We start from the raw sequence: 25,827 nt of genomic DNA on the forward strand, positions 1-25,827 counted from the left end.
CCTGTTTTAAAAAGATAAACTGGGCCAAACAGATTTCCTCTTTTAAGGATTTAAATTAAAAGCCACAAAAGAAGATTGCGAGTTGATAGTAAGGTGTGCTGGGAAGCCATCAAGCCGACTCAGAGCCTTTGTGAGCCTCCTAGTCTAGTTAGTGCTCCACCCCTCCTCCCACTCCATCCCATACCTCCTCCAAAATACTACAAATAGCCCATAACTATCTGGAGCTAGTGCTGGAGATTTTGTTTTAATGTTTCTTCCAAGTACCAATATTAACGGAGCTGCACAGCGACAAAACTATAGTAAAGAGGTCTGACTTGATCAGGCCTGGGGTGGAGGGCACAATGATGCCCATTTTTAAGCCCCCAAACATGATGCAAAGTGTTTTTAAGTTCACATAAACATTTAAATGACCATGTAGGCACAATTTCGTACATACGCACTCTGCAGCTTCAATGGGCATTTCCAGCTTCTTTTTAAGGTACCCACACTGGGCTACACTCGGCAGTCAGAAAACTTCTGGTCGACCTGCCTACTGCTCACCCTCCAAGGATCGCGGCGGACCAAATCCGCAAATCCGCAAATCCGCAGGCTTTGTCGATTGCTTCTGCCTGGACGGACTCGCACGGATCGACTGCTCCGGTCTGGCCCCGCCTTCGGCGCGGGAAGAATTTCAATCCGGCCCGGCGGCTGCAGCGACTTCTCAATCCTCACAGTGCTGACCAGCTCCTCCTCCTCCTTTTACATCCCGGGCTGCCCGAATAGCGCAGTGGAAGCAGAGAAGCTCGAGCCACCGCCATGTCGGAGGCTTATTTCCGGGTGGAGTCGGGGGCACTGGGGCCTGAGGAGAACTTTCTTTCGTTGGACGACATTCTGTTGTCCCACGAGAAGCTCCCGGTACGCACAGAGACCCCCATGCCTCGACTCGGCGTTTTCTTCCCCGAGCGGAGCCGGGGGACAGAGACTGACAACACAATCCCTCAGGTAAGCCTTTCCGCGCGGACTGTCACCTGGAAAGGCTGCGACGCCCGGCTTCCGCGCTGCCCCCTGGGATTTGTAGTCCCGGGATGGGGGCGGGGCCGTGCGCGCCGTCGATTCCGCTCCCCGGTCCCAGCGCGCGCCAGTAGCTTCCGGGCTTGGTCTGCGCCGCCGTACGGAAGACAGGTCTGTTCGAGGCCGTTAGGCTCCTTCCAGCACTGATTTCATTTATGAAACTGTCCGAATTCAGCAGTCTGTCCCCACACCCCATGTGTTGAATGCGTAAGGACTGGCGTCTACTGAAAACTTCAGAGTCAGGGTTGTGAGCACGTTTACCTTAAAACAACAGCTTTGGATTCTGCAACACCTGCGCTAAGTCTGGGAACCGCAAATTGCTAGATTCAATCCTACATAATGACGGACAGCAGTCATTTTCTGAGGGCTTTAGTGCCGGCTGGAGTAGGGAGTGTAAACTTTTCCATCTGTTACTCCTATAATCTTCATCAACCCTACGATTAGGTATCGTTTCGTACAAGGAAACAAGCGTAACTTGGTCAGGGTCCCACTGTAAGTGGTAAGCTGGGATTTGAACTTGGGGCTCTACGACTGCAGATACAAGTTTGTCCCAAGAACATGAGTCTTAATGGTTATTTCCTCACCTAAAGTTTGTCAGGAAGAGTGTTTTTGGTCTGTTTGTTTTGAGTTTATTTTTATTAAAGTAATACATTCAAAAAGTTTTAATAGTCAAAGCAGTACCAAAAAGGTTCATAACAAAAATAACAGCCCCTGCCTTGCTTTCCCCCCACCTCTACCTTTTCAGCTCTAGGGAGTCTGTCCACTATGTTTAGTAGTTTCTTCAAGATTCACCTACATATTTCTAACTCATAGTCTTAAACGTATCTGCTTGATTTTTTTTTAATTTAGATATAATTTACTGACTTTACATTAAAGTAGGTAAGGGTTTCCTTTTCTTATACATTGGTAAACAGAGATGTGCGGCCCATGCTTTTTAATACTTCCTTCGTTTTCCCTAATGTCCTATTTCTGTGCCAGGATCCCAGCCAGGGTACCACACTGCATTGAGCAGTCATGTCTTTTTAGGCTTCTCTAGTCTGTGACAGTTTATCAGACTTTCTTGTTTTTAATGACCATAGCAGTTTTGTGGGGCACTGGTCAGGAATTTTTGTAGAATGTTCCTCAATTGGGATTTGTCTGATGTTTTTCTCATAGTAGACCGCGGTTATGGGTTTTGAGGAGGAAGAGCATAGAGGTAAAGTGCCATAGTGCCATTCTCATCACATCATGCCAAGGATATGTAGTATCAACATGCACATGGATGTGAGCCTTGATCACCTGGCAGAGGTGGTGTTTATCAGGATTCTTCACTATAATGTTACTCTTTTTTCCACTTTTCCATACTGTACTCTTTGGATGGAAGTCATTATATGCAGCCATACTTAAGAAGTGGGGAGTTATGCTCCACCTCTCTGCAGGCAGAGTGTCTATATTATTTATTTGGAATTCTGCATGGGAGATGTATGTGGGAAGGTTTTTAATGACACTTAATTCATAGATATGACTATTTAGATTGTCTACTTCTTCATGTGTTACTCTTGGTACCTTGATTTTTGTTCCTAGGAATTAGACAATTTTTATCTAAATTTTCAGATGTAGTGGTTTAATGTTTAAAATATTCTTTTACTATCCTTTTAACATTTGTAGGATTGTATTAGTGTCCTGATTTTTAATTTTGATATTGAGAAATAATGCTCTTTCTTAATCAGTCTTGCTAGTTTATCAATTATATTGTTCTTTTAAAAGAACTAACTTGTGGCTCTGTCAGTTTTCTCTTTTGTACCCATTTTCTAGGTCATTAAGTTCTTTATTCTTGCCTTCTACTTTCTTTGGACTTAATTTTCTGTTGTTCCGCCATTTTGAGATGAGCCCTAGGTCACTGCGTCTGTGGGACCCTCTATGTGTTTTTAGCTGTACATTTCCTCTAAGCACAGCTTTAATTGCATTGCAAAAGTTTTGATTCATTGTATTTCCATTATCAATGAGTTCAAAATATTTTCTAATTTCCATTGTGATTCTTCTTTGACTCATGGGCTATTTAGAAGACTAGTGCTTAATTTCAGGCATTTTGGGGTTTTACTGTTTCTCTTTTTTGTTTTTTATTTCTAGCTTAATTCCACTGTGGCCAGAGAACATAGTCTCAATGATTTCAGTCTTTCTAAAGTTAAGACTTGCTTCATGCCACAGCATTCGATCAATTTAACCCTTCTAGGACACTTGAAAAGATGTATTTTATGAAGTCATGGTGTGTAATAAATAATCTATATCTGTGAATTAGGTCAAAGTTGCTGTTTGGTTTGTTGAGATCGTCTGCTTTCTTCACCGAGTTTTTGTTTGCTATTTCTCGTTTCCCTAGAGAGAATATTAAAATGTTCCACTGTGATTATAGATGTGTCTATTTCTCCTTTTACTTCAGTCAAGGTAGACAGGTATTTATATTTTTCTTGTGGATATAATGACTCATTATTGTCAAATGTCCCCTTTATCTCTAGTAATGTTCTTTCTTTTGATCACTGTTTGCATGACATTCTTTCCATTCTATTTTCAACCTTACTGTGTCTTTATATTTAAAGTATGCCTCTTTTAAGCAGCATGTAGTTGGGTTTTCTTTTTTTTCCATTTAGCAATTTTTTAATTGGTGTACTTAATCTGTTTGCACTTAATTTAATTATTGATACACTTGTGCTTATTTTTGCCTACTATTTTGTGTCCTCTCTGTTTTGGTCTCCTTTTCTTTTCTTCACTTCTTTCGGATTAATCAATTTGGCGATTATCCATTCACCTTTTTATTCATTTATTTAGTTGTTTAATCTATTACTTTCGTGGCTACCTTAAATATTACGCATTTTTTACTAATAAGAATGTTACAGGCCGTGCCCCGGGGAAGATGGCGGCGGGGGCGAGGTGAGGTGTTGGCATTGGGAAGCGGCTGCGGCGCCGGGAGCGGGGGGGCGGGAGTGGAGCGATGGCCGTGGAGCGATGGTCGGCGCCGGCCGGCGGGCCGGATAAAACTCCGTCGCGCCGTAGGTGTGGGAGGGAAGGAAGGAAGGGCGCCACGAGAGTAAGACGGGGCTGTACGAGCTGGTGTGGCGGGTGCTGCACGCTCCGCTCCGCTTGCACCGCACGGTCTCCTCCTGGCTCCGCGGTCGGTTCGGCACCTGGAACGGGATCTGGCGGCGCTGCTGTCGCGCCGCCTCCGCTGCGGTCCTAGCGCCGCTCGGCTTCACGCTCCGCAAGCCCCCGGCTGTCGGCAGGAACCGCCGTCACCACCCGCACCCGAGAGGGAGGCCGGGTCCGGCCGCCGCTCACCTCCGGCTGCGTTGGCGCGCGGACGGCCGTTCCCTGGAGAAGCTGCCTGTGCACATGGGCCTGGTGGTCACCGGGCAAGATCAGGAGCCCAGCTTCACCGATATCGTGGTGTGGTTGGTGTATGGCCGTGGGCATCTCCTAACATTAGCGTCTACGACCACCAAGGTATTTTCAAAAGAAATAATTCCAGATTGATGGATGAAATTTTAAAACAACAGCAGGAACTTCTGGACTTAGATTGTTCCAAATACTCACCAGAGTTTGCGAATAGTAATGACAAAGATGATCAAGTTTTAAATTCCCAATCGGTCGTGAAAGTGCTGGCCCCAGAAGATGGAAAAGCAGATACTGTGAGAGCTGCTCAGAACTTTTGCCAGTTAGTAGCACAGCAGCAAAAGAGATCCACAGATTTGGATGTAGCTATGTTAGACAGTTTAATTAGTTCAAATGGTTTCTCTGATCCTGATTTAGTATTGAAGTTTGGTGCTGTGGACAGCACATTAAGCCTTCTTCCCTGGCACATCAGATTGACTGAGATAGTGTCTTTGCCTTCCCATCTAAACATCAGTTATGAGGCCTTTTTCTCTGCCCTACGTCAGTATGCAGCCTGTGAGCAGCGTCTGGGAAAGTAGTGATCCCTGGTTGTGTAATTTGATTTCAGGCTTTTGAAGAAAAGGACCCAAGTGACTCTGATGTTTACAAAGCACCTATGAAACCCTGTACACATCTAGTTTATAATCCTCATAATTTATCAACAAACACAAATAAGTGTCTTACTAGAGTGTAAGCGTGCGTGTGCTCATATGTGTCTGAATGTGTGAAAATAAACTTATAAGGGAAATATTGGAGAAGAAAACATGTAAACCTGCAACTTTAAGCAAGTAGCAGCAATGTTTTAGAAGCTGAAATTTCAGCCTTAAAGGCTTTATGCAACCTCAACTACTTCCCTATTTTTGTGGGGAGAAGGTGGGGGTGACTAAAGCTGTTTGTTTTGAGGGAAGGGAATAATTTTTGTTTAGTCCTTCCTAAGTGACCAAATTTTAATTTTTAAGATAACATTCTTAAATGGAAACATTCTGAGTTTGAGGGGTCTACAGAGGCATGGGGTTCTGTGTTGCTCACATGTTAAAAACTTGCTCACCTTTGGAGCAGAGGGAATACCTATTTTCAGATATCAGTCCATTTTCATCTCTTCATTTTAGTCAAATAGTATGAGTTGAGCGTGTTGCTCTGGTGTCTGTGTTCTGGGCTATGAAGATCATTTGAAAAACAACTCTTACTGCATTGAAATGCAGACTTCAAAAATTTAAATACTGTATTAGGTAGCCAAAATGGAAGAAATTTAATCTTAAAAGTAAAAATGGCAAATTTCCTCAATAGGAAAGAAAATTTGATTTCCTTCTTTGTTTGGTGGTCAGTGTGTACCCAGCATAAATTATTTCCATTAACTATTTTTATTTTAAGCATTTGAGGGAAGTTACCAAGGCAACTCTTTTCCTCAAAAGTAACCTGTTCCTCTTTGGAATAGCACATTTAGGGCCATGTTAGTACCCAGGATTTTTACTCAGTAAATCCTGATGGTGACTTTGCATAAAAGATCTTGAAGTAAGATTGAGGCTTGTATAGGTAATAAAGTATTACCAAAGTCTACAAAAGTAATTTAAATTAGTTTTACATGTTCTCTTTCATGACGGAGAACAGCATTGGTTCTGTTATTTTTTGGAATAAATAGATGATTTTTTGATAGGTGTTTAATATTTCTTCTCTTACTGCTGATCCTTGGACAGAAACCATTCTTTATATTTTTTGATGGCCTGTTTTCAGAAAAATCTTATCAACAAGTATACAATAGTTACCTAAAATTATACATTTAGAATAGAATAGTTTAAATACTAGGTGTCAGAAGTCTGAATAGGAAAGAAGATTGAATTTGGAAAGCAGGATCTGAAATTGCTTGTCATATTCTGAAGCTATGAAGGATAAATGCTTTGCCTTTTACAAAACCTTGTTTATGATTTTTAAAATACACTTAAAATAAAATGATTCAACTTTGATCCAGTGACATTACTTTGCACTTCATAGTCCTTGGTACATTATAAGACTTCTTTTAAGTCTTAATTTATTGCTAAAAGTTTTGTGTGAGGCTGTAGTGTATCTCTAAACTTTACTAGAGAATTTATGATTTCTGTTCCCATGTACTGTTGAGATCCATGATCTGTTGAGGCTTTTTTGCCTTAGTTTAAGACTGAATTTATGCCTTTTATAAATACGGTATGTGTCTTTTATAAACATTCTAGAATATATATGGCTTAATGAATTTAATGGGCCCAATTAAATTGAAGAGATTTAATATTTATTAAACTTAAGTTAGACAAATAAATCACCCACTAGGATATAGCCAAAGTTGCTCAAGGTTTAATAGATGAGTTTTTGTACTTTTATTTTCTCTATTTCATAGCAATATAGTGTTACACATCAAAGTAAATCTGTAACCTGTGACCTCAATCTGCAATAGTCCTGGGAAGAGAACGTTAAAATGAGTTGTTAGAGATTCTGAATTCAGATATAGGAATTCCAGATCCTTCTCATGAGTTCAACTGCTAGTGTGTTCACTACAACTTGAATGGCATTTGTCATTCTCTAAGTCTTGCTTATATCATCATAAGTTATGCATCATCAGGGTTCCCTTTGTACTACCAAGAAAAACTGATTATTTTAAAGAAAAAAATTTTTTTTATCTTTATTGTATTGAAAGATGCAATCTAAATTGCTTCTTCATGACATTCCCCGCAATGAAAAGATTATCAAACCTACTTTATGGATGGCAGCTTGGAGTATAGCAAGAAGTTGGAGGGTTTGAATTCTATTCCCAATTCTGGTTGTGTTTTGTGTCTTAAAACTGATTACTGTCACAAAGTTTAAAAGCTGCTTTTGATGTGAATAGTAAAATTCTGGTGTATTGTGAATAAGGCTTAAGAAAGCCCAACTCTGAGAGGAAGGTGTTATGTTAATGAACAGTGCCAAATACACTGTGTATCTACAATTCAATCTTTGAAGGTATGTTACTTGATTAGCTCCCTCCTCCTGTGAGGTGGTACCATGCATAGAGTCCGATCCCTATCATGTTTTGTATGGCTGTGGACTTTGGCAACATGTAAATAATGTGTAAAGCAAGTTTTTATGATTAAGGAATCAAATTTATTGGAATTTAATATTGAAAGTGAAACTTAACATGTATGAACAAAAAAAATAAAACAATATATTCTTTTCATGGACTATAGTATTATGTGAATGTTACATTTATTCTAAACATTTAGGGCCTGCAGAAATGTAATGAGAAACTCATGACTAGATAGCAAAACTATTTTTTTAGATGGTATGTTCTTGACTAAAATATATTCCCATTATTTACCAGGTTAAATATTTAGAGTCTTAACAATGTTACTTGCTTTTTGCTAGATAATAGGGTAAAAGTCAGCTTCATCATTGCTAGAATTGTCAAAATTCCACAATAATTAAAATATGAATTGATTTTTATTGAATATGGAATGCCAAATTAAACATGTATATGTATACTCTTTTAAAAAGCAAATTGACAGTTCTTGTTAAACCAGGAAACAGAAGGGTAAGAATTGTGGTTTATGTTACATAGAATATTTACTTTCTAACTTGAGTATCTAATTATAAGGTATTTGACCTTTTATGCATAATTTTCATCCACAATCAAGTTTTTCAGTGATCACATTTTAATTTTGATTAATAGGAAATACCTTTAACAAAAATTAGTATAGGAAATGTTTAGTATAGTTTGAGTAAAACCCAGGAAACGAGATTGCCAGCAGTTGTCCAAGAATCCTAGTTGATAGGCTATAAATGTCTTAAAATCGGTGGAGAAGGGGAGTACAAAAAGAATGCATAAGATTTTAAAAAAAGACATTCATTGTAGAAAAGGGCATCAGAGAAGCAAAAATAAAGGAAAATAACTTCCAGTATCATCGCTCATTGGTTACCTTTTTGGTGACAATCCTACAATTTTTTGTACTTACATTTGAAAAAATCCTGTAACAGCTTTAATAAACATTTTTTTAAAACTTAAAAAAAAATAGAATATTATATGAATTGCTGTTTTCACCACTTCACAGACAGTGCTAGAACCAGAGAACACTTTAATTCTATTTCTTCCTCTTTTCTTTTGTGTTATTGTCATGTATTCTAATTTGACTCATTTTAAACCCTATAAAACATTATTAGTATTATTTATATTATTCTCATTGTTATATTTACCCCCTTGTTTACTCTTTCTATTACTCTTGTTTTTCTTCCTTCATTTCCATCTTTATTTCTGGGATCATTTTCATTCTCACTTGAGGATTTCCTTTCTCTGGGTCTTCGGGTGATAAATTCTCCAGTGCTATCTGTACCAAGGGTCCACAAGATCAACCCCAGATTTGATGATTCACTAAGGGGACTCAGCATATAGTCATATTTATCTTTAAATTTTAATACAATGAATGGATACAGAGCAAAGTTAGCGAATGAGAAAGGGTGCATGGGATGAAGTTTACAGGAAACCAGACACAAGCTTCCAAGAGTCCTGTCCCTGTGAAATCACCCCGGATGCAATTAATTTCTCCCATAATGAATTGTAATGTATGAATTACTGTCTACCAGGGAAGGTCAGCAGAGACTCAGTACCTGAGGTTTTATTGAGGGCTGGTTACACAGGCACTCTCTACAAAGCACATACCAAGATTCCAGACTTTCAGAAGGAAAGCAGGTGTTTGGCATAAACCACATTGTACAGTTTAAGCACTGTGAGGAACTCTTACCAATTCTGAGAATGGTGGGAGCCCTTCTGAAATCCCAAGTTCCAAGACACCAACCAAGGACCGACCTCACAAGCAGACCTTTCTAAGGAGAGTAGTTGAAGGCTTGCTAGGTTAACTCTTTTCTGCACACTTTTTGTCTGAAAATGCCTTTATTTCACCTTGCTTTTAAAGGATATTTTCACTGGGTATAGAATTTTAGATTAGCAGTTATCCTCTTTTCAGTGCTTTTGAAAAGATGTCATTCATTTTTGTTGTTTTGTGGCTTCTATGATTTCTCTTGAAAAGCTGGCTTTATTTCTCACTGCTCCTTCTTTAAAGAAATGTGTTCCTTACTTCACCAGCAATTGCTTTTAAGATTTTCTGTCTTCATGTTTCAGCAATTTAAGATGTGCCTAGTTATGGTTTTATTAATATGTATCCTATGTAGTATTCATAATGTTCCTAGAATCTGTGCTTTGATATCTCTTTTTAATTTTAGAAAATGGATGGCCATTGTCTCTTCAGCTACTTTTTCCTTAATCTATTCCTCCTGTCCTAAGATTCAAATTACATGCATGTTAGACTTATCCTTTATTTATTTTTACTATATGCCATATGTCTCTTATGCTCTTTCCTGTGCTCATTCTCTATGCTTTAATGTGAGTATTATCTATTGACCTTTCCAATTCAGGATCCCTCATGTCAAATCTGGTAAACCTGTTAAATTTGACTTAAGCTCTTGAGTTCTTAAGTTCAGTTATTGCATTTCTCAATTCTGAAATTTCCATTTGATTTTTTAAATTGATGCCTAATTGCTCTTATATCTGGTGCCAAATACTGGGCTTATTTCTCTCCCGTCTTTCTCAAATCTTAGTGCCTCATTTCCTGGCTGCTTTGGGAGCTTTGAACTCAGTATTTGTCTCCCAAATCCTGTGAGGTTTGCAAAAAGCTCCTCTTCAAAGCCAATCCCACCTTCTGCAGGAGTTCTGCTCTGTGAGAGTTTAACACTTTTGTAGTACCAGAAGCATCTACAACTGAACAATTTTTATTTATGTTAGTTAGAAAACTTTCCCTTTATACCACATTTTTGTTCTTTATGTTTTTGCTGTATAAATCTATTTTCTCTCTCCATTCCATCATGACATAGAACTTTCAACCCACATAATTCATTTCTTCAGGTCACAACCAGATCTGCATGTGATAATCATTCCCTCAAAGAGAACAAGCAATATTGATATTCAGTGAGGCAAGGTGTATTTATTTCCTTTTGGTCACACCCATTTACTATGTTATTTGTTTTAAAATCTACATTCCTGTCTGATGCAGGGCTCAAAGCTTGAATTCCCCTTGTGGCTGACAAAAGGACTGTTTGACAACAAGCGGCGGATCCTTTCTGTGGAACTTCCCAAGATTTACCAAGAAGGTTGGAGGACTGTGTTCAGTGCAGATGCCAATGTGGTGGACCTCCACAAAATGGGGCCACATTTCTATGGGTTTGGCTCCCAACTCCTGCATTTTGACAGTCCAGAGAATACAGATATTTCCCAGTCTCTCCTGCAAGTAAGTAAGTGATGTGAAAACCTATGGCGTTGCACATGTCTTAGGAGCCAGCTCCTGTCCAGGGAAGAATATAATTTACACAAGTGGTTAATTACTATTCCACATCAGCCTACAGGTGCACTGTGTTTGCTTGTCCTCTGCACTTCATGCTTGCTTGCTGAGAGTTAGGACCACCAGAAAGTCCTGGAAATAAGAAAGGGCAATGGTTGATTACAGGTGACAGGCACTTAGACTCACATCACAGTTCCAGCCCCGCCCCAGTACCAGTCTGAGGCTTCTGTCGGAAATAGATGCACTTTTTGGTTATTTGTTCTCTTCCCTTACTGTGGGGTTAAGACCAGGCCCAGCCATGTACTAGTTGTGTGACTTGGTCAAGCTGCACGATCCCTCTAGGCATCAATAAAATATAAATCTTCATCTGTAAAATGGAGATAATACTAGTGTCAAACTTACAGAGTTGTAGTGAGAGTATATAGTGCCATTTAATAAACAGTAGTAACTATTGCCATTCTTTTCCATGAACAAAATAGTGTTTAACACATACTTACCATCCTTCACAATACAATCTTATTTTAACTTTTTGTAATTATTTTTTATTCTGTTAATATTAGAAGAAACCATCCTTACTACCTCTTGTTTTACATCCTCATTTCTAACTTCATGAGAAATGTTGGTTCAATGCACATTTGCTCCCTGGACCATGCAGATACATCAAACTCAGGGGTTGTTTGGCCTAACATATACTAGTGCTAGTGCTGTTTTTAATGTAGATGGTAAAGAAAAACTTTGTTGCTCCCATTCAGAAAAAGAAGTCAATATATAGACTATAAACAGTTTGAGCTTATGAAACTTTTGAGCAGAAAGCTAAAAGTGAGGAAAATCCATTTGTCTGATAATGTCGCCAGGACATGTTCTTAAATTGAAATACTGCCCTTTCTTTGTGAGTTGTATGGTTTGTTTGTTTTTTTTTCCATCACTGCTGTGAAGTGTATACATTAGAGTTGCTTATATATATAAGGAAACATCACTGAAACAGTTGAAGAAACTGAAGCAGGGCTTGTAGCTTGGGCTCAGAACCCTATTGTAAAACAACACCCCTAGATCATATGTGTTTCCAGCCTGCTTTCAGACTGAAAAAAACAGAAGCTAATTCAATTAAATCAGGAGTCCTTCTGGTTGAAACCTGTCTGCATGTGATCCCAGTACATTATTGTTGCCTTCGCTACTAATAACAGTGATGGGTAATGCTTTTCAAGGAGCTTGCTCTTGTGAGCCGTTTGCTAGGTGCTCTACATGTATTACTTCATTGATAACAACCTGTTGGATTTTCATAACAACCCATTTCACACACAAGGAAGTTGAGGCTTGCCAGTGTGGAATAACTTACCTGGGCAGAACAGGACCCTCAGATTCTTCTTACTATATCCGAGACCAAATTCTTTGCCTTTGTGTCATTTAAAAGTTCAGGGATAAAAATGGATCTGATCTCTCTCACTGCCTTTTTCTTCAGACATTTATTGGACGTTTTCGCCGCATCATGGACTCCTCCCAGAATGCCTACAATGAGGACACTTCAGCACTGGTCGCCAGGCTAGACGACATGGAGAGGGGCTTATTTCAAATAGGGCAGAAAGGACTGAATGACTTTCAGTGTTGGGAGAAAGGGCAGGCTTCTCAGATCACAGCTTCCACCCTCATTCAGAACTACAAGAAGAGAAAATTCACTGACATGGACGATTGAAGATCAGAAGAACACAGAATTCCTTGTAGACTTATCCCTCTAGGTGTCCTTAATAGGAGCCTATTCTACCTTGTAAAGGGCCAGAATCATTGCCCATCTCATGGCTTATTGCCCGCAGCCATCTCAGGAGGCTACTATCTGGGTGGGAGAGAACAAACTGGACAATATGCCTGGCCCTATGAGTCTGTCCCAGCCTTCTGACCTATAACCCAGGATTACTTAACCCAGGAGCCCACAGCCAAGGAGAAATCAAAGTCCTTCACAAATAAGGATCATTAATACAAACATCACAGCAGAGTTGGGACTGGGATTCCTTGAGGCTGGGAGTTTGGATGGCCTCCAATGCCCGGTTTCTCCAGCTCCTTTAAAGGACAGGTACAAATGGGCCATCGTAGCCTGTTCACAAAATGTTCTCTTGGGCTTAATCGCCTCATCTGCCTCATGGTTGCCCAAAGGATGGCCCATCCAGGACCCTGGCCTTACTTGTAAATATCACCTGCCTGTGGGGAGTTACTCCCATTTCCAAACACAGTGGCCAAGAATCAGGAAGGACAAGGGAAGAGCAGGTGAATGGCGTGGCTTTTATAAAAACGAAGATGCTGCTTTCCTCTTCTGTAATCAGGGCTTCATGAACTGGAATTTCACATCCCTCTCCCGTCAACCTAGGGGGGAAATGGTTAAAAAGCTGCTTTTGTCTCTTCGATCTTTAGAAACACATGCACAGTTATTCCATTCCCTCCCTAGAAAAGCTGTCAGGGAGTTGTTTGGAATTGCAAAGTAGTTATTAAAGGGTGTTAACCAGCCCTTACAACATGGAAATCAAGACTTTAAGGTTACTGGTTAGGAAGAGCTCTGTTTGAGATGTTAGCAATGGCACGTAAGTGGGCATGAGACCTTGATTATGGCTTTCTCTCTTCAATAAATTTTGCGACATTACATAGAGGATTCCTGTCCCTTTACCTCCCTTTACCAAGAATCTGTTTAAGCAAGCACAAAATTCTTCCCCTGCAGATCAAGCAGGAAACCTCAAGCCAAGGAAGAAACAGCATTCCCTGTCAGCCACTGTTTATAGGGCAGCTGTCTCCACACTGGCTTTCCACAACCAGTGAAAATTCTCTTTGTCATTAGAACTTATAGAGGGATTTGGGAATCCAGGTTGTGGAGCTGTCTTGATGCAAGCTTAGAATGTTAGAAATGCTTTTTAAATGCCTGTTGTAACTAATGTTTTTATAAGTTGATTTTGGTGTTAAATAAATGATCCACTTTGTGCATGAATACATTCTGAACAAGTACTATTTCTGTAACTCAAGTACTACAGATGCTCAGGCAAAGCCATGAGAGAATATTGTCTTTGACCCTATTTGACAGGAATGTCTAAATAAGTCCATGTTTTAGCAACTGCTCTTCTGTTTGCGTCGTGCTTATAAATCTTGAGAAAATTTTCCTGTAGGACTGTGCTGTGTCCCAACCATTCTGCCACAGCATAGACATACAGCTGCAACCCCAGGGACAGTTCACAGTCAGTGAGAAAAGTATATTGTTTGATTTTTGGATTCATTATTTTCACAGATAGCTTCATATTTAAAGCCAGTCCTAAGGCTGCTTCCATTTTTCTCCTTATTAAAAAATAAAAATTGTTCAAGGTCCATGTACCAGGACTATGTGGGTATGTATGTGCAGAACTTACTGTTTTAAATTTTGAACAGTTTTTACAAGTAGCCTTTGAAACCCATACTCAAGTACAGATTTGCCTTCAAGCCTGTTGATTACTACCCCTGTCCCCTGCGACCCTCTCCAAGTCAGTCTTTTGCATTATTATTTGGTCTCCTCAAAGAGGTGAATTTTTTCATACCAAATTGCTCTTAAAATCAAGAGGGAAATGTCTACCCTTTCCCCTTAAAGACCGTGTTGCCAGGTAACTCTGACTTTAGTGATATAGAAAAGACCTCACTGTCTTCGGGAGTTCCCTGGGAGGTCTGAGCTGCCAGAGGGCCGGACCAGGCTTGGTCTCCTGGGTCCATTCCTCCTGCCTTCCCTGACCTCTGAACTTCGGATGGCTCCAGGCTCAATCCTTGGATCCCTTCTAGCCAGTCTCACTTCCTGGGGATCTCCTCCAGGGTCGAGCTTTAAATCCTGTCTGTATGCTAATGCCTCCCAAATTCAATCTGCTCAGACCACTCCCTCCAACCCCAGACTTGCATCCAGCCACCTGCTAGACATTCTACTACATCTACCCTAACATGGCTGAAACTGAGCTCCTAGTCTTGCTCTCGGTCTGTTCCTCCTGTACTCCCTCATCTCTGTTGTAGACAACTCCGTCCTTCCCTATTGCTCAGGACAAAAACCCAGGTGTCCTCCTTGGCCCTGCTGTTACTCTCCGTATCTTTTGGATCTACCTGCAAGTCATTTGCAGAATCTAACCACCTCTTCACCACCTCCAGTCCTGTATTGCATGGTTGCAGTTGCCTCCCAACTGCCTGCCTGCATTCACCCTCCACCCACCTTCAGACTCTTCTCACTGTAGCAGCCAGAGTGGGCTCGTGCAGAAGCTAATCCGATCTTGTTCATTCTTTGCTCAAAACCCTCCCTGTGTCAGAGAAAATGGCCAGCCCACCATCCCAGCACCATTGGTTGAAAAGGCCATCTTTACGCCAGTGATGTGGTCCTAAATTCTTACTGCTTCTACGGCAGAAGGAATTTCTTATTTCAAATAAAAATTTCACCTTCTGCCTAAGAGATTTCTTAGCGTCTTAAGAACTTCTGATGATTCTCTCAGCACCACTGTGCCTGAGAAGTTTCTGGAACGTATGTGAAGTAGTGAAACCAGAATGCAGAAGTATTGAGTGACTCAGGTTGATACAGAAGTCAGTCTCGCTGCAAGGTTATCTGTTCTCTGCTCTTCCTCCATCCTCCAAAAAACCCCAAAAGAACTTACCATCTTTATGCTTCAAACAGTTGTGTTTGAGTGAAAATAAAGTATTTCACACTGATCTTGGCAAAAGAAAAGAACTGTGCAGAGGCATGTGTATTTTTTTAAGTAAGTGTTCAAGAGCGAAATCTGTATTTGAAGTAACAAAATGTAGGATAGATGCTGAACTGTGAGAACCTTAATTTCAACAATCCTTACCCAGTATGGGGAAACTGAAAATTTTAATGCTGAATACACATAGAAACAATTTTTAAAAGACAATTAAATGCCCTAAACCTAAAGAAAAGTGTCTAAAATTTGAAATTCTGTTGCCAACTCTTGACATTACCATTTTGAATGAGCAATAAATCTCCCACCCTTGACGAGTCGTGAATAAAATATACAGTGACTCAAAGGTAAGCCTGAGAAACTGTGTAACCACCCTCTTAGTGACAGCAACTGATTAAACACAGGTGACAGGCCCGGCTGGCTTTGGTGTGAGCTCATTTTGTCGCTTACGCCAGACTGCTGTGTTTCTGCCTAGCTAATCCAAGGAGACCCCGTGCAAGGAGACAGAGCTTGCCCGCCCAGCAGCCTTCCCCTGGGACAAACATTCTTCAGGGGAATGCTGTCCTGCTGCCTCCTCTGTGGTCCAGAGGAAGGTGCAAATGAGGCCCCCTTTGCATACGGGCATTTCAGAGATCAGACTCAAGTCATTTAAAAGGGCATCATTTCAATAAACTCTTGATTTAGCAATAATTTTAGATACAGAACAGTTGTAAAGAGAGTGTAGAGAGCTCTCCTCTACCCATCGCCTAGCTTTCCCTAACATCTATAATCATAGCACATTTACTAAACACTGTTGCCTAAGCCACAGGCTTTATTCAGGTTTTGCTAGATTTCCAACTAATGTCCTTTTCCTGTTCCAGAATCTGATCCAAAATCCTATGTTGCCTGTAAGGGGCAGTCATTTTTGAATGCAAAACAATATCAGACTCCTACATTAATTGCAGCAGCTTAGCTTGTTGAAAAAGTTTTGCTGCATTGAGGTGGTTAGCTGGGGCCGACTTGGGGCCTGTTAGGCTTTGCCCAGGAGCAAACTGCTGGTTAGCTCATGAAGAAGTGAGGTCAGTGTTTGCTTTTCACTTTTTCTCTAGTAATGGCATCTGATGGAAAAGGCCTCTTTGATTTTACTTAAAACTTTGAGCATTTGCCCTCTGATAGCAATAGCATAATTTTCTCCCCTTTCCCTTCTGGCACATACTAGCTAATTTTCTTTGTGTCCAAATGAGATTAAAACGAGCACAGCTTTGTACACCGACATTAACAAGTGTCAGCACAGCTCTGAAAATAGTGCCTGGGAACTGCTGGTGTTTCAGATTCCATAAAGGGCGAGAGCACAGAAGCCGCTAATCTTGCAAACATCTCCCACCTATGGCAGTTTTTTTTTTAAAGCCCAGACTTTTAAATCTTTATAATAATGAATCACCTGGAGAGAGAAGTTTATTTGATCCCCACATGATTTGCTTGGCTCCCTTCGTGCAACTAAAATTCTTCCCTGAGGACAGTTTTCTTTGGCTGCAGTGAAGCAAATGAGTAGCTAAGGAGTACAGATTCAAGGGCACAAAAGAGGTGAGAGAGAGCAGGATGGTGTGATTTATTGAAGAACTGTGGTGAGGATGCATTTTCATGCTTGAAGAAAGACTAGAGACAAACTAGTATTAACAGCCAGCATTGCCCAAGTGGAGAGATGACAGCAGTTGTTCCCAGAGAGTGGCCTTATCTTAATGGGAACAAGAGGGCTTGGCACTCAGCTATCTCTTAGGCTCAGGAGCAAAGCATTTCAAAAGCTTTTCAAAAGATGCTGTCATTTTCTAATTAGCATTTGATGTTCCCTTCTTTATCTAAAAGCTTAGATAAATATTAAGAAACGTGCTTCTTTTCAAGTAATTGAGCAGTCCAGGAAAAATTTTCCCAGGTTTTGAGCCAGCTCAGACCTTGATCAACATTTCAGAGGATTCTACTGGCTGAATTTCTAGATCATTTCAAAGGTTGTTAAGGAGAGCTCTGCATGTAACACAATACATCATGGTCATGTGTGGCCAGCAGTGAAAATCAACTTCTCCAATTTTGAGGACATTTTTTAAAGAAATCAATAAAAATTGAAAATCCTCGCTCCACTTTGAAAGACTATTATCTCCATAGACCCTTGTGATTTAAAAAGCCTTTTCTGCCACTGCAAATAAAAAAAAAGAAATCATAGGAAAAAAATGTGTCTCGGGGTTATATATGTGTATCTGTTGAGAGAACAGTGTTTAGCTGCATTAAATGAAGATTAATATATTGCCTTGTTTAATCATAGCTCAAGCATACCCACCTCCTTCGACGTCATCCACACAATGTGGGAAGGTCCCTGGGGGACACACCTTCCAGAACAAAATCTCTCAGGAAAGAGGTTATGTCTTCAGGCCCTGGTGATGGTCATTAACTCTGGCAAGCCAAGAAAGAGAACTGATGTAGGGGTGACTTTATTTGATATTATTCTCTGTGGGACCCCTTTGTTTAGTGGTACCAGGCCTGTTCCCTTCCAGAAATATATTGGATGGGAGACATGTGTCTGATGGCCCCCTTATTCCTTGTCTGACTTGGGCCAAAGGGCAGGAAGGTGCTGGGGGTGGTCGGGAGTTGGGCCGGCCACAGGTCCCCCATTGGAGCCCTTTCCTCCTGTCTGGGGATCTTTCTCTGTACCTCCCATCACCAGCCTCCAGTCTCCACTCTGGGTTTTGTGCCCAGCATTTGTTTTGGGGGCCTCAAAGGCAGTGAGTGACACGCCTGCTCTTTCCAAATTCTTCCCCAAATAAGCAGATGATGGGGAAAAGGAGCATATCCTACCAGATATCCCTAAACCGGTAGCCACCATGCAATAGCTGAAGGGGCCCATAAGGAATATGGGCTGTAAAATTATTTTCATCATGTTAGGTTTACATGTAATGAATGTAAAAGGATGTATGTAACATCTTTAGATTATGAAGTCTTACAATGTCATAAACACTCAGGCACTTCCTCTCAGTTCAGTTCCAAAACATGATCGATGCTGTGTTCCTTCTACCTAATTCCCCTGTTGCCCCCACCCCTAGAGGAACCACTATCCTGGATTTTATGTTTATGATTCCCTTGCTTTATTGCTCTAATGAATATATTATTTTGCTTTGGTTTTGAGCTTTGTAAAGAGACCATGCTGTGCACAGTCTGTGGCACTTTGCTTCTTTCTCTCAATTTTATGTTTCAACATTCAACCCTGTTATTGCAATTCATTTTTACTGCCGATTGATGTTCTGTTATGGGAACATGTCACAACTTGTGTAAGCATCCTCTTACCACTGAATATTTGGTTTGTTTCCAGTCTTCTTTGCTATTATAAACATCCTCCGTGTGGAATCTTACACACATCTGAATAATTTATTTAATTCTTTCTCTGGGGTGAGTCTCACCTAAGCTTGAACTTGCAGGCTTGTCGGGTCTGTGGGTGCTCTACTTCACCAGATAGTGCCACATGTACCAATTTACTCTCCCGTCAGCTCTGTATGAGTCCTCATTATTCGAGTTCTGAATTTTTGCCCATTTAATGGGCAGAAGATGAAACCTCAATGTGATGCTGATTTGCATTTTTCTGAGCACTAATATGTTGGGGTTTTTTTGTATGTTCATTGGCCATTCTTGCTTCCTCTTCTGTGAAATGCCTTCTTTCGTGTCTTGGCCATTTTTCTGCTTGGCCATTTGTCTTTTTCCTACTGATCTGTGGGAGCATTCTGGGTGTTTTTCTTTTGTCAGTTACCTGTGTTGCAAAACACCTCTCTGTTCGTGGTTTGTCTTTTTAAATATTCTTTGTAGTATCTTTTGATGAGTTGAGAAGTTCTTAATCTACCATTTAAAAAAAAAAGAAAAAAGGCAAAAAGAGGTAATAGGAATTCCTCAAGATAAAAGTATGACTGAAAAACAAAGTGGGACCTTTACCTAACACCATATACAAAAACTAATTCAAGGTAGACGATAAACCTAAACATAAGACTAAAAGGATAGAACTACTAAAAAAATAGGACAAAAGCTGCATAACACTGGATTTGGTCATGATTTCTTGGCTCTGACACCAAATGCACAAGCTACAAAAGTGGCAGACGGGACTACATTAAGTCTAAAAACTTCTGTGCATCAAAGGAAACAACCAAGTAAAACAGCAAATTGCAGAATGGGAGAAAATATGTGCAAATCATGTGTCTGATACGGGGTACGTAATGAACTCCTACAACTCAACAACAAAAAAACAAATAAACTGATTTTAAAAATGGGCAAAAGACTGCATAGACATTTCTCCAAAAATGACATACAGATGGCCAACAAACACATGAAAAGATGCTAAGCATCGCCAGTGGTTAGGGAAATGCTAATCAAAGCTGCAATGATATATCACCCCACACCCATTAGGATGGCTGCTATAAAAAATGATAATTACAAGTGTTGACAAGCATGCAGAGAAATCAGTACTCTTGTGCACTGCTGGTGGGAACGTAAAATGGTGCAGCCACTATGAAAACAGTGTAAAGGTTTCTCAAAAAATTAAAAACAAATACTGTATGATCCAACAATCCTACTTGTGGGTATATATCCAAAAGAATTGAAAGCAGGACCTCAAGAGGTATTTGCCCACCCATGCTCATAGCAACATTATTCACAAGAGCCAGGAGATAGAAGCAGCCCTCGTGTACATCAATGGATGAATAAATAAACAAAGTGCAGTATATATCTACAAACGAATATTACTCAGCCGTAACTAAGGAAAATCTGTCACATGCTATAATGCGGATGAACTTTGAAGACATTAGGCTAAGTGAAATGCCAGTCACAAAAAGACACATCCTGCATGCTTCCACTTACATGAGGTATGTAAAGTAGTCAAACTCTTAGGAACAGATAATAGAATGGTGGTTGTGAGGGAGGGAAGAGAAATGGAGAGTTGTTTTTCAAGGGGATAAAGTTTCACTTTTACAAAATGAAGAAGTTCTAGAGATCTGTTGTACTGCAACGTGACTATACATAAATACTGTTAAGTGTTATAGGTAATAATAGCTGTCATTTCTTGAGTGCTTATTCTGTGCCAGGGAGGTGACATCAACTTTATAAGCATTAGCTCGTTTCTCTTCACAACATCTCTGAGAGTGAAATTAGTCTTTCCCCTTTTTTTCCTGAGAAAGAGACAGGCTTAGTGAGGTTAAGGAACTCCAAAGTGACACAGTGGCAGGTGCTGATCCCAGGACTGGAACCCAGGTCCAGGGGCTTCTTAGCTGCTCCACTGTACTGTCCAGTGAGTGGCAGAGCCAGGCCCAGTGTCGTAGGCAGCCTACTTCCCACCATGCCACCACACCTACATGTCTCCTTTGGGAAAACTGGCCTGAGATATGCTTATGTCACATAATCACCATCAGCAATATAAATAGGACTCTTCTTTCTATTTCAAAACACTATTCCTGTCATTGACAATTCGTGCTAATTCCTGAGATTGTGAGTTGCTATTTTTGAGAAGTTATTTTGCATGGCATCTTGGCTTCTGGGGCTGATGGCCTGCTTAATCTGGGTATCTCAGTTGGCAGAACACAGTGCAGCCTTCTGGATTTGATTATATGTGTCCGATCTGCAACTTCAGCTGTGCCAAGAACTCCCGTGCCTCTCTCCAGTGCCACCCCACCCGCTTGCTCAAAACACAGTGCTGGATGGCTGATGTGTGGCCTGATGGAAGGAAGGTTTGCAGAAAGAAGAGCCCACAGAGGAAGGCTGCCTGGTTTCTGGCCTCCTCCAGTGTGGATTTCACTGAAAAGAAGCTAGTTGCACTCACTCGCTCCTCCAATGAAGCACTGCTCTGCGTCAGTGCTGGGCACCAGTGCATGGTGGGGTGTGGAAGGTCACCCCTCCCTGCCCTTGAGGAGTTTACATTCTAAAGGGGATTGGATTTGACTGTGACAGACCTGTGATGTGAATTAAAGAGCTTGTGAAGGGGAACAGCTGGGGGACCGTCTTTAAAACGGTGTGTTTATGAAAGGCCTCTCTGGGTAATGATGTGGAGCAGGGAAGAATGTTCCAGGCCATGAGTGTAACAAGTGCCAAGGTCCTGGGGCAGGAAAGGGTGATATCTGTGGTTTGGCCTGTTGTAAGGAAGGAAAGCAAGGTTGAGTGGTAGAAGGTGGAGGGCAGGGATGAGAGTAACAGAAGGTGGCAGGGGAAGGAAGCAGGGGCCAAAGCATTCGATGCTCCAGTGAATACAGCAGACCCCAGCCCCATCCATGGAGCTGATGAGCATCACAAATATACAAATATAAGCATCACAGACATACAGACCGAGCCATGCAGATTATCTGAGCGCCTATGGCAAGAGCACTTACCAAGTCAGCATGTGTGCAAGTGTCCAGGAGACTCTCAGGAGGGATGTTACATAGGGAAAATCCCACAGCAGTGGTTCTCCAAGTGTGGCTCCTGGACCAACAGCCCTGGCACCACCTGTGAATTCGTCAGAAATGCAAATTTTGGGCTCCACCCCAGACCTACTAAAAACCTAGAACACAAAGCAGAGGTCTGTACCCAGTAATGCTCTGTTATTGCATGGTTGAACTGCAATGCAAGCTGCCCAGTTCTAGAATGCACCCTGTATTAAGAGGCAGTTGTGTGGTGGAGACAGGGCCCAGGGGATGTGGGTATAGCTGATGTCAAGGTTCAAAAGCAGAGACAGAAATACATGTCTACAGCTCTGCCACGTGAAATTTTGCACTTGGCCTCCTTGTGCCCACAGCTGCACTCCGACTTATACAAGGTGTGGAAAGAGTTAACATTTGCTGCTGCAGGCGGGAAGCCTCGAAACTGGTTTCAAGTTACAAAAATCAGGCAAAAAGAAAAAAAAGTGGGAGGCAAATTATGTTATCATCAGCCTCAGTTAACTCAACACCAGCTGCAGAGGATGTTGCCGAATTATCTGCTAAGAAAACCCACCTTGGAGCTGAGAACAAGCCTGAGACTTCAACCCCCAGGGGTCCCTTTGAAAAGAAAGTTCTCTGCCTGCGAACAGCCGCTCATTTAAAAAGTGCCTCCTCCACAGCACTGCAGAACATCAGGCCTCGACACCTTAATTGCTCTGATAGAAACAACTTAATGGGGTTTTAATAAAAATAGAACCCAAATAGGCATTGAGTCCCCTTATTTTTTGCAATCAGAGATCTCACATCCACAGGTGTTCAGGCTGGCCCCCTTTATGCAGCAGGATGCCACTGAGAATTACAGAAGGGAAATGGGCTCATGGATTCAGCACTTTAAGAATCACCCACAAGCCCTGGAACTCCCAAATTTATGGCCTATTGTGATTGGGTCTATGGTAGATACTGGTAAAACAGGTCAAATCATGTCTGTCAAATGACCACAGACAGTAAAAGCTTGGGGGTAGGGGTGTCCAGTGAGTTCTGGGCCAGTGTGACTAATGAAGTCCATTGGCTGTTCCTGAGTCAATTCAAATCTTTAAAAAGTAAATAAGGTGTCAGTTTTTATCTCAGTAGTGGCTTGGGGCAAACTCATTCAGTAGTGAAGGGCCTAGCCTCTGGACTGAAGCTACCTGGGTTCAAATCCCAGCTTTGCCACTTGAGGGCTGCCTGACTTGGGGGCAAGTTGCTCACCTCTGTGCCTCAGTTTCCTCGTCTGTAAAATGGGGTCATAATCACACTTACCTTGTAGGGTTTGTAGGAACACTAAATGAGTTGTATGTAAAATGCTTCACCCAGCACATGGTAAGCCCTCGAATAATGCTGGCTGGCCGGGGAGACTGAGAATAAACAAGTAGGAATTATCAGGTTGAGAAAGCCAGGGAAAAGCAGGAGTCTAGAGTGGGGACAGCAAAATTTAATAGAAGACTCCCCTACAGAGGCAGTGAAGAGCTGAGTCAGAGCCACTACAGCATCAAAAGGAAAAAGTTTTGGGGGTTTTGCAGTTGTCAGTCCTTAGCCAAGTGGATGTTCCCATGGGCCTGGGCAGGGCTCAGGTGCAAGAATTACCGACTCTTGGTTAGTGGGACCTGAGCCCCCTGGATGTTCTCAGGGTCTGGACAGAATGTTTCCCTGCTCCTCTCCGGGCCTGCGATTTCTCTAAGAATTAAACTCAAAAAATCACTATTAGTTTTCTCATTTCTGCTCCTCTACAGAAATGAATATTTCAGGTACATATAGAGCCACAAAGAAGACATACAGGCTGATGTGATAGAGAGACTGGGGGCCAGGAGTGTCCGGTGCTTCTGACAGGCCCTGGGGGAAGTGAGAGTCCCCAGGGAAGGAAACACACAGAGGCCAGGGCAGGTGGCTCACAGCAATGCAGGAGAAGGAAGTGAGAAGCAGTTCAGAGCTGGGCCAGGGCCAGGTCACATAAGGGATTGGAGAGCAGAGCAATGGTTTTATTATAAAAGCAATGGGGAAGCAGGAACTGACCCACCATGTTACCTTTTTAAAAGGTCAGAGACCATTCTGGTTGTTAGGCAGGAACAGATGAGTCAGGGAGGGAAACCTTTTGGGAACAGGAAGACGTGTGAGGAGGCTACTGCAATAAGGGAGTAAGAGTGCCTGGGACATGAATGGCCGTGGGGACAAAAAGCAGCAAAGGGAGCCAAGAGGATGTGGTGGCCACAAAGCAGGGAGTGAGAGAAAGTAGGAGTCCAGATGGCCTGCAGGTTTGTGCCTTCACAGCTCCGATGGGAAAGCCCCGGGGAGAAACCAGCCTGGGCCAAAATGTGATCCTGCCTCACAAAGCCCCTGCAGCCCGGCCGCCTTTCCCAGGAGTGTGCAGTCCACCTGGCCAGCAGCTGCCGGGCATGATCTTTACAGATCCATTTGCCCCTTGCTGGTTGGGAAGCCTGTTTCCAGTCCTAACTGTAACCAAGATCCAAGACCCTTCCCAAGACTTCCTGTCAGCTTGAAAATACAGCCTGGAGCAGCCCAATGAGAGGAGCATTTTGCAGTTTAGAGACTTTTTTACTTTAAAACTTTTTCATATTTTCACTCTGTACTTTTTAGTTGATTACGTAAATAATGTATTCATACATATACAGACTTGTAAAAGACTCAAATCATCCAGAACAAAACATAAAGTCCTCTTCCCCCATCACTTCCCACACCCAGCACCCAGCTCCCAGTGCCTCCCTGGAGGTAACCACCACCAACAAACAGATGGATTCCTTCCAGTCCCTTGGCAGTGCCTTTCTTCTCCTATACAAGTCCTTACGTGCGTTGGACCTCATTATACATTCTGTTCTGTAAGCGTCCTTTTTTTCTAATTTTTTTTATTTTGCTATCATTAATGTACAATTACATGAACAACATTATGGTTACAACACTCCCCCTAGTATCAAATCCCCACCACATACCCCATTACAGTCACTGTCCATCAGCGTAGTAAGATGCTATAGAATCACTACTTGTCTTCTATCTGTTATACTGCCTTCCCCATTTCCCCCCCTCCACCCGCTACATTATACATGCTAATCGTGATGCCCCTTTTTCCCCCTTATCCCTCCCTTCCCACCCATCCTCCCCAGTCCCTTTCCCCTTGGTACCTGTTAGTCCATTCTTGGGTTCTGTGATTCTGCTGCTGCTTTGTTCCTTCAGCTTTTGCTTTGTTCTTATACTCCACAGATGAGTGAAATCATTTGGTATTTGTCTTTCTCCGCCTGGCTTATTTCACTGAGAATAATACCCTCTAGCTCCATCCATGTTGCTACAAATAGTAGGATTTGTTTTCTTCTTATGGCTGAATAGTATTCCATTGTGTATATGTACCACATCTTCTTTATCCATTCATCTACTGATAGACACTTAGGTTGCTTCCATATCTTGGCTATTGTAAATAGTGCTGTGATAAACGTAGGAGTGCATATGTCTTTTTCAAACTGGGATGCTGTGTTCTTAGGGTAAATTCCTAGGAGTAGAATTCCTGGGTCAAATGGTATTTCTATTTTGAGAGTTTTGAGTAACCTCCATACTGCTTTCCACAATGGTTGAGCTATTTCACATTCCCACCAGCAGTGTAGGAGGGTTCAACTTTCTCCACATCCTCGCCAATGTAAGCTTCCTTTTTCACCTAAGCAATGTAACTTGTTAGAGCTCTATCTACCTTGTTTTTGTTTTCTTTTTAACAGCTGTATAGTTTTTATGATGGAAATAAAATATTTAACCACTTAACTTCTCTGAAGGGTTTGGGCCTTTTACCAGTCTCTACAACATTGCAGTGAATGTCACTGGACTGACATTGGGGCTCACATGTAAACATTTCTATAAAACACATTCATGGAAATAGAATCTTGGAATCAAAGGGTATGTAATAGCACCCAACTATCTCCCCAAAAGCAGCTTTTTCCTTTAAAAGAAAAAAAACAACAG

The 25,827-nt window shown here is 41.6% G+C and overlaps 1 protein-coding gene and 1 pseudogene across 1 annotated transcript; both read left to right on the top strand.

The window, feature by feature from the left end:
• The first annotated feature begins 541 nt into the window (after nucleotides 1-541).
• Nucleotides 542-13,743, top strand: GINS3 (GINS complex subunit 3). Its single transcript, XM_073225473.1, has 3 exons — nucleotides 542-981; nucleotides 10,494-10,727; nucleotides 12,238-13,743. Exons 1-3 carry the CDS (start codon nucleotides 796-798, stop codon nucleotides 12,466-12,468), a joined length of 651 nt encoding a protein of 216 aa, XP_073081574.1. The 5' UTR covers nucleotides 542-795; the 3' UTR covers nucleotides 12,469-13,743.
• On the top strand, nucleotides 2,302-7,803 carry LOC140847116 (dehydrodolichyl diphosphate synthase complex subunit NUS1 pseudogene; annotated as a pseudogene).
• Nucleotides 13,744-25,827: the final 12,084 nt, after the last annotated feature.

This window comes from Manis javanica, chromosome 17 (assembly GCF_040802235.1).
Source record: "Manis javanica isolate MJ-LG chromosome 17, MJ_LKY, whole genome shotgun sequence".
NCBI lineage: Eukaryota > Metazoa > Chordata > Mammalia > Pholidota > Manidae > Manis > Manis javanica.

Coding starts and splice junctions, on each gene's coding strand:
- GINS3 (XM_073225473.1), top strand. CDS start 796: ATGTCGGAGGCTTATTTCCGGGTGGAGTCGGGGGCACTGGGGCCTGAG. Junction 982..10,493: donor CTGACAACACAATCCCTCAG/GTAAGCCTTTCC, acceptor TGTCTGATGCAG/GGCTCAAAGCTTGAATTCCC. Junction 10,728..12,237: donor TTTCCCAGTCTCTCCTGCAA/GTAAGTAAGTGA, acceptor CTTTTTCTTCAG/ACATTTATTGGACGTTTTCG.